Source organism: Passer montanus, unplaced genomic scaffold (genome assembly GCF_014805655.1).
Source record: "Passer montanus isolate IOZ18808 unplaced genomic scaffold, ASM1480565v1 scaffold80, whole genome shotgun sequence".
In the NCBI taxonomy this organism is placed as follows: Eukaryota; Metazoa; Chordata; class Aves; order Passeriformes; family Passeridae; genus Passer; species Passer montanus.
The window spans coordinates 466,817-476,338 of record NW_024373257.1 but is presented as its reverse complement, the minus strand read 5'-3'; the positions used below and the strand labels follow the sequence as shown (position 1 = coordinate 476,338).

The window sequence follows — 9,522 nt, the reverse complement described above, 5'->3', positions numbered from 1 at the left end:
CCCGCGGAAGGGAAGGCTGAGAGGGGATGTCACCAGTGCATATAAACATCTCAAAGGTATTTGTCAAGGAGGTGGTGACAGACTAATGTCAGTGGTGCCCAGTGACAGGACAAGGAGCAATGGCCATAAACTAAAACACAAACTTTCACCTCAACATGAGGAGGAACTTCCTTACACTGAGGGTGGCAGAGCACTGAACAGGCTGTCCAGTGAAGTGTCCCTTTCTGGAGACATTCCAAACCCACCTGGGCAAGTTCCTGTGTTACCTGATCTAGGTGACCCTGCCTTGGCAGGGAACTTGGACTAGATGAGCTCCAGAGGTCCAACATTGCCAATTCTGTGAAACCAACACACTAAGTACCATGCTGCTCTTCCTTGGCTTTAAAGACCAAGTGCTCCCCTTTGCTCAGCACACAACATTGCTGTCTCATGTACGTCTTTTCCAGCCTTGGGCTTTTTAGAAGCATGTTTGTAGAATTGTAGATTTTGTGTAGCATACAAGATTATGTCTGTAAGCTGAAAGCACATAATGGCAGAATGGGTAAAGATAAAATGGGTAATCAATCTCTTACACACCCCCCCTTTCAGGAAACACACAGAGATAAAAGATGGGAAGTGCATAATCACTGTAAAATGCACAACCACTACAGCGTGTAACAATTACAAGCCTTCCTTCAAGAGAGAACTGTTCAACCTGCCCCTTGGAGCAGTAAAGGGAACCACTCATCCCAATCTCACCAACCCAAAGGATGGCAGAACAGACAGTGCAGCAGCCCTTAGCAGGCCTCCCTCCTTCTTATACATGGCCATGTTGTTAGAATGAGTATATGTGATTTAAAAAGTTTTTTTCTTCCCCAAACATCACACTTTGCAGGGCTCCAGGTGCAAAGAACAGCTGTCCCCCAACTTATTCCCAAATAAGAAAAAGAATAAGAAATCAAGTACTAACATCCCTTGAAGAGGCAAAGCACAGGCCAAAAATCCAGTTTCCCATGGGTCAGAGAGATAAAATGTATTTTTCAAGTTTCCATATAAAAGTATCTGAAAGCACTAAGTATACCCAGTAGAACAAGTTACATAATACCACCCTTTTCCTTCCCTAAAGGGAAACTTTTCACACCTTCAGTGGACTACACCTATATTGAAAAAGCTTATTTGGCAGTACCTGGTTTTGAAACTACAGCTGACATGTAGGAGAAGGAAAAGATCCAATCACAGGTGAGACTCATGTATTAGGGCTAACAGGAAAAGGCAACTTTAAAATTTTCAACTCTGCAATCAACAGTATTTTTGGTAGGTAGTACATGTAAAGTTCTTTACAAATTCTCATACAAATCAGAATCTAAAAGAATTTGTGAGACAAGTAAAGAACCATCAGTGAGCACAGAAACACCAACTTTCACTATGACACAAAGGTAAGAGCTTTCATTTGGCAGGGAAGTTTACTCCAAGACTTTCTTTCCTACTCCAGACCTCTGGATTTCTGTCACTCCTGCATCATAACTGTCACCTTATAGTCAGCAATATAGACCGTGGTGCATGCAGAATAAAACAAGAGCCAACACATCTCTAGTAAATATAATTTAAAAAAAAACATTGAAGCTAAAAGGGACACGAAGTAGCATACTAACTTTTTTGATTTTTCTTTTCAAAAAGTATCACTGCAGTACTATAATTAGAATTCCTGCTTAGTAATGCAAGTTTTATAACTAAAACAGTAACTACAGGTATGTACAATATAAGGCAAAACTGGCCCTTAAACTGTGGGTAGAGATACACCAGCACCATTGAAATTACTCATAATTTGGGCTGAGCTTTTTAAGATAAGAGGTCTGTTGATAACTGGTATATTGCCTTAAAATTTACAATTAATTAGCCTCTAAATGGCTTGGATTATATGTTTCTACAGAAAAAGTATTTAAGAACTGACTTCCTGTTCCTTTACTTGCTGTAAATCTCAAAGATCTGCTGTATTTGCTGTCCTCACAGTGTAGCATACACATTAGCCACGTTCCACATTTAATACTCAAATACACCTGTTTAACAACCAAGTGTCAGTTTCACTTTTCCCCTTCTGACTAGGAGAAATATGTTGTATCATTCTGTCAGCATTTTCATAACAAAAATACCATGTTGAGAAGTCTGGAATTTGTGCAGAAACCTTTTCTATAACTTGATTATCTGTGAATTCACTTTGACCTTTCTGTGAATGCTCACCCAGAAGTCCTTAATGAAATTAACTTAAATTCTGAAATACTTACATTAAGAAGTCACTGGCAGTAGCTCCCTATGATCCACAATCAGCATCTTCCACTCCAAAGACCAAATTCACTTCCATTTACAAAACACCTTTAGGAAAAACTTTTAATTCATTCAGAGAATTTACACAGTATGCAACTAAATGCCTTCTGACAGAACATGTTATGTTCAAATTGTACTGGTTTATTTACAACTGTAGTTTATAAACAGTAGCACAAACATCTTTACATGAAAAAATCTCGTTGCTGAAGTAGGCACAGAGTCAGAGATTTTTGAGGATATTTTCAGGAGGGACTAGGAAGAGGAAAATGTAATACAACAGCTGCTGGGCAAAACTATAAATACATGAGCATTGGCCCAGGTGCAATTTCATGCAAATATTTTGAACAGTTCAAGTTCTATTGGTGTTTACTCAGATACTAAGAAGGAAAAGTAATTAGTTCCAGAATTAAGGTGCCCTAGCTTGATTCCTAGTAAAATAACTTAGAATAACTGTTTTTTATAAAGGTCAGTTTAACTTATTTTACCTTCTGATGTAGTACCAAATCATAGGTTTTGATTCAAGTACTCAGAAGATTTTATGCAGCAAAGCTAATCCCCATTATCTTTATTTCACAGTTTTTGGTGATTTCCCATCAGTCTACAAAGATGCTCTGCCTTGTCCATAAGAACATTTCTGTACTGAGCTTTGAACCATTCTTGAACAAATGGAAAGCTTATGATGAATATTCATATAGTTGCCATCTCCCAAATCTTTACTAATTTAGACATTGTTACTCAAAATAATATAAACAAATGCTTGAATCAATGAAAGTAACTGGTAAAGAATACATTTATCAGAGGAATGCAGCACTGGAATTTCTCCCCTGGTTTTCTGAGCATTCATCTTCTTGCTGAACACACCTTTGGTCAGCATGTCCAAAGGTGTGAACACACCTTTGGTCACTCACTTTTGTGCTGAACTGAAGGGTTTTAAACATCTAAAGTTCTTAGATACTTTGCTTCTGAGGAGCAAGGCAGCTTGTTTTTGACTGTCATATTTTGTCATGAAACATGCATTTCAATGCACACACTCATCTTTACAAGGGAAACAGCCTCAACCTATGAAATGTAAAATTTTGCATAATTTAAAAAAAAATCACAACCCTGTAGTAAAAGCTACAGTTAATTTCAGTATTTAAAAATAATCTTTACCACCAATTCCAGTTATTTAGCCTAGTAGCTGGCAAGACTTTAAAAACCCCTTAATTTTACAAATTGCTTGTATTTTTTCCATTTATCTGCAGCCCAAACTGGACTTAACAATTTTTAATGTGAAAACAGTGTTTTTAAGATTTGTATCTGCCCTGTTGAAAACCCCAAATTTTTAATTAGTCTTTGATACTACCTGGTAGGCAAAATCCAATTTCTAGACTGTAGGTAACGGAGACATTTTATTTACAAGAGATAATTTTAAAAGCATTCTGTTTTCAATTGCTCCTCTGTATCTCACCGTCCTTCATTCCTTTAACATACACCCAGCTGCATCTGCTCTTGCAAAGATGCAGATCACTCCCATTAAGGCTGCATTAAAAAGAAATAAACTGACCTTTATAATAAACACTTCTCAAAAAAAAAAACCCAAAAAACAAACAAACAAACAAAAAAAAACATCAAAAAAACCCCCAAAAACAAAAATTCTGTTCTGAAATGGATAATAATTTACCCTATCTGAAGCCTGCTACTCAGGCAGTCCCACCAGCAAACAGAAAAATTCTCTTAAGTTAGTATTCAGTTGGGAAACAGCTTGTGTCCACATACAGTATCTTGGTTGCTTCTTCTTTATAAACTGGTCTCTACAAAGTCTTTAGTTATTAACTCTCCAAGGCATCCAATACTTTCATGATCTGTTGTTTTATGGCTTTGGTAGCATCACCTGCATTTGGAATCAAATACCTTAAAAAAATTAGAAAAAGCCATCATTAATTCACTATAAAATTTTTGAGTATAAATTCCATAATTATTTTCATTCTTCCTCTGACTAGGAGGAAGGGAAGAGGGGAATACATTGAAATGGAAAAAATACTAAGAAAATAACATTTAATTCCTGATTACACTATGAAACTTTCTCTTTGTGAACTTAGAATTGTTGAGGAGTACTTTACAGGCCATCTTGGAAAGAAAAATTGACAATGGGATCAGTCAGGCCATTCCAGATCTCCACAGATCTCCACTGTCTGACTGCAGCATAGAAGTCCTTGCTTGGATTTTGTTTTGTGGTATTTTGGTTTTTGGTTTTCTATTCCTATAGCTCTAGATCAATCTGCTTCAGTTCACAAGGTGGTGATTAAGTAATTCAACAAGCAGTAAAGTTCTCTGCAAAATTTTAATTTATCTTTACAAACCTAAGGAGCCAACAGGCACAGAACATCCCTAGTTAGGTAGGAAACTCATCTCCCCTCTCTTGTGAAAACAGAGCATCCCCTACACACAGTTCTCTCCAAGGAAGATGAGAAAACATCCAGCTGCTATCAGCAACCTTCTTAAAACAGTGCCAAGAACAGCAGGCTACACCAGTGGAAAAAAGCCTGATAGCTCGCTCCATCTGACCCCTTCCTCCCTTAAGCATGCAAATACTGAGCATGGCAACAGGTAACTTCCAGGAATCAGGCTTCAGGGAATCAGAGTTTTGAATTTAGGCTCTGGACTTCCTGCACAATGCACAGAGACTATGAGTCAGATGTCAAAAAAAAAAAAATTACTCCACCGTACTCTTAAATCCCTCGCTTCACAAATCCATCCTTTTGCTGCAGAGAACTGTCCACTTCATTTTTAAGATCTATTACAAAAAGAATACACTTGCACACATCCCATCCCCAACAACTGTAGTTGCAGTTCCTCTCTTCTGGGTCTCATAAACACCCATCATTTTACTGGCAAATCTTTTCCCCTAGTTCACATCTGATTTATGTATTCCTAAATAAAAACTATTATTTTTGAACTCAATTCTGGGAATTACAGCATATCCCTGATTTCCAGTGTACAGCACCCTGGGTATCATTACCATTTACACCTCTGCTACTGAGATGCCTTACCTTTCAACTGCCAGAATTTCTATGCCTGAAGTATTGCTATTTCCATACTTAAAGGTGATCAGTTCTGGGTGTTTCTTCTTGGATGTGATTTTGACTACAGAGTTGAGTGCCTGTCGAGACTGTATGTAAGCCAGTCCCTTTCGTGATGGAATCTCCCTCAAACAGTACATATGAGTTGCTGTTACTAGGAGATGACTTGAAGGAAAAGAAAAATACAAATTAATTTTGTTAATGAATTAAATATCAGCTATTTAGAAAGTTAAATTCTATTACTAAACTACATGGAGAGAGCAAGATAATACAGCTACCAAATCTAAGAAACAGTTTTAATACTTTCATAATACCTAAAGAAGAAAGTTCTACAAGAGACTTCAGAATTTCCTTGAGTGCTGTAACACAGCTATTTCTGAAAGCTAACATGGCATTGCCCCCAGTATTACTGGTGCACAGAGCATGTCAAGTACCTCCAGCCCCTTTCTCCCTCTTCATTTTTTTTTACTACCTTGTTCTTCAAAGCAAAACCTTACACTAGGTTTTATACATAATTACCATTCTACAACTCTGCAAATGCAAGAATGCAAATACAGTAACACTTTGTTCTAGTTTGTTTCACACTTTCATTTCCTAGTTTAATATACAGGCTAAGTTCAGTGACCAACACTTTTCTACAGAATGTCTATCAAGATGGATGCTTTCACTAATTTCAGTACCTGGGAAACATATGTCCATTTTCTTTTACTTCATTACATGGAAAGTTATACTTCACATCAGGTTTATTTATCCATGTTTGGATGTTGACGACCTCTTTCCGATCATCATCCGACATTGAGGAGCTGTCAATTTCATCTGGTTTGAATGGAAGGGGTAAACATTTAAAAAAAAAAAAATTCCATTTATCCATGTTTGGATGTTGACGACCTCTTTCCGATCATCATCCGACATTGAGGAGCTGTCAATTTCATCTGGTTTGAAAAAAAAACATAAAAAAAAATATAAATTCACACCCATCAGCTAACTTTTCAATTCACTCAAACCCATTGTAGCTAGACTGGTTCAAAGCAAGGGCACCCAACCATACAGAATTATTGAGAGGGAAGAAAGAAAAAGCCGTATCTGATATTTCACTTAATTTTCTCTCAACAAACAAGTATTTTTAGGTCAGGGGGCATCTTTGGCTGGTCCGATTTGTCCATGCAGTAAAGTGCCATGGATTTCTTTCACAATGCAAGTCATTTGTCCAGACTTTCCTTGAAGACATATAAACACTTTGCATTTAAACCACCAATATCTTTTGGCAAGGAGTATCAAAATCAAGCCAACTACAGTCCAGGAGAGTCTCTTCTTGTGGCTTGTAGTTTCTTTTACAAGAAGAAATGAACACCTGTTGATCCCTTTCAAGGTCAGGCATTATTTTTGTCCATCACTTTTCCTCCCTTAAAATGCCTCTTTTACATAACAAAACTTCTAATATTCAGCTGTGCTTTTTGTGAAAGTAGTATCACATCTTTCCTCACCCTACTTATGCCTCTCTGAACCTTGTTCTGTTCAAACATTGTTTCTGACATCAAGGGCAGAAGACACACAATATTCAATGTGTGGGTGAATCATAGATTTCTGAGCATTTGATTTGCTTTTCTGACTGTCAGTGACTGCTTACGTATTATAAACCCATTGCTGCTGGACATGGACAGATCATTCTACCACCACTGGATCTGAAACTAGAAGTGGTTGGGGGTTTTTAATGTCTTTCTTGCATTAAAATCATATGAATTTCATGTGCCACTTTATTACCCAGTCATGCCCATTAGCAAAAGACTCAGTCTGTCCTTACTATCTCAGATAACCTTGGATCATTGGCAAAAATTGGTGTCTTTGGCTTCATATCCTTTTTTAAGGACATTTTAAGAACATATTCCAACCCAAAATTTTCAGCACAGACCTCGGTGAAACACCCAAAACTCCTGCACGTGCTATTACTTAGTTGCAAAATACTGCTTTTATGTCTAAAGATGGTGATTATGTTTACATAGTAATTTTGGTGCTACATTAGAAGAAATTAAGCAACCTAGTTATCTAACACAATCAACTATATTAACTCCATACAAATTACTCCCAGAAATAACTCAGGACAGCTCTTCAAAGAGCCTTTTTCAAAGCCAGTTTCCTAGACTTTGTTAAACTATTTGCTTCAATGCAATTCAGAATTTGAAACACACTTTAGGAAACATTTTCACTGAAAAATACATTATGGAATTGGAGCAAATGGAACAATAATCCACCCTCATGTCGCAGAATCACAGAATGGCTGAGGACAGGTGACATCTCTGGAGGTCACCTGGTCCAATCCCCCTGCTCAAGCAGATCCACCTAGAGCAGGCTGCAATAATTCCAGCTGACTGCAATTACTTACTACAGAGAAACCCCAAACACTAAAACTTCACCAAACCAATTATTCAGAAACAGGTTAACTTTTTGCATTCTACTGTATCAAGATCATAGATATTTCACTTCATATGTGTTGGCTTTGCTTACTCCAATTGTTGTGATTCTGCTTAATTACCAAGTGTAACAGTGCTTTTAAAAGCTAATATTAAACAGAACTTAGTAAAAAAATATTACTGAAAACATGTTCTAGATAATTTGGTTTTCTGAAACTACACAGACTTTGCAAAACACTGTTATGGATGCTCAAAGAACTGTGCAAACTTAATTACATGGCATTTGGAGAAATATCTTGTTAGTATTAAAGCTTCTGCCTGATAATTTCACTTTGCCCCTTCACAATTTTTATTGCAGATGATGATCAACTGTTTGTCATTAATGTTATTTAAACCTGTGACTCTCATTAATCTTCCTGAACTGCTTCTTTTGCGTGTCAAAGATTCTCAGACTAGTTACTTGTTTCTCCAACACAAGCCAAACATTCCTTTTGGCCACAGAAGAGTTATTTGTGAGATGATGATTGGCAGTGGGCTAAAGCTACCAGAGCAAAACCAGGGCAACAGTAGGCTGGAACCACTCTAATGTTGGAATTGCTCTCAAAAAACCCTCCGAACAAACCCTTATGAAATGTGTGGTGTTCCAATTCTGTTGGTAGTTTTTCAATGATATAAAAATTTAAATAAAAATTGCATTTTTTTTTCTACAGCAATCTGCATGTATATCAAGAGATGAATCAATTACTAATAGATTCAGTGCTAAAAAGCCAAGTCTGAAACACTGGAGAGGTGTGCACACATTAGCCAACTATACTTCAGAAATTTAGATCATTACACTAACAGACAATACTAGACGTTTAAACTGAGATACATCAGCCAAACTAGGTCTTTTATATTTTGCTCAATGTTGTGAGTAATAAAGGCATAATTGCCATCTTGTATGTACAAGATCAGTGTTGAAAAAGATCATTAATTCAGAAATAACAAGTGAAGACAAAAGATCCCCCAAATCTGCTTATTTCAATTTCTACCTGTTGGCTGTTTGGTGCTTACCACAAATTACTTTATATTTTATCTGCTCCTATGTATTTGAAGAGAGTCAGTCCTAGGCATTACCATAACACACATGAGCAACAATAATAGACAAGTATCACACTGCAAGACAAAGATGTAAGATATACTGTTTGATTTAGTCCAATTTAATAATTTTGTCTAAATAGGTTAAGCTAGGTAAAAGAAAAATTTTCTACTGTACCAGTATCATATTCTTCTTCATCTCCAATGCTGAATACTGGCTTCACACCACGGTAGGGTTTTCCTACTCTGTCACTGCTGCTGACATGTCTGTTGGCAATGAAAAGGGCAGGAGAAAGCGTGGGATGGGAGAAGAAAAGTAACTTTCAAACTGATGGTCTGAGTTCCACAGTAACATATTAGCAAAATGTAAACACAGCTGTGCAACAGAGAAGGACAAGAGACTCTCATGAAGCTGCCTGCAAGGAAGAAGTGAGTGACCCATCAAGCATCTTGGTTAGTGAAAGCACACAGTTCAGTCACTTTGTGAGGCTGACTGTAGTAACAAAAAGTGGAAAGAAATGCTGTTTTGTTTTAAAAAGCCCCATCTTCTCAAATACATTACAGACCTGAAAACTGACAACATGCTACGTTTCTAGCATGAAATGAAAACATATCTGGACAGTCAGGGCAACTTCACAAGGATGCCAAATTCAGATAAAGCAAAAAACAAAGAC

The 9,522-nt window shown here is 37.1% G+C and overlaps 1 protein-coding gene across 5 annotated transcripts in view; it reads right to left on the bottom strand.

Annotated features, from left to right (window-relative positions):
* Positions 1–2,421: 2,421 nt before the first annotated feature.
* Positions 2,422–9,522, bottom strand: part of TBC1D23 (TBC1 domain family member 23) — a 32,535-nt gene continuing 25,434 nt past the window's right edge. For 3 of the 5 annotated variants that reach the window (XM_039732823.1, XM_039732824.1, XM_039732822.1), the window contains 4 exons: positions 9,027–9,115; positions 6,044–6,179; positions 5,334–5,528; positions 4,113–4,194 (listed from right to left, as the gene is read on the bottom strand). In XM_039732823.1, the coding sequence (XP_039588757.1) occupies positions 4,113–4,194; positions 5,334–5,528; positions 6,044–6,179; positions 9,027–9,115 (502 nt within the window). Of the gene's footprint in view, positions 4,195–5,333; positions 5,529–6,043; positions 6,180–9,026; positions 9,116–9,522 lie in introns of all 5 variants that reach the window. The other 2 variants (XM_039732821.1, XM_039732825.1) reach the window with 2 other exon arrangements.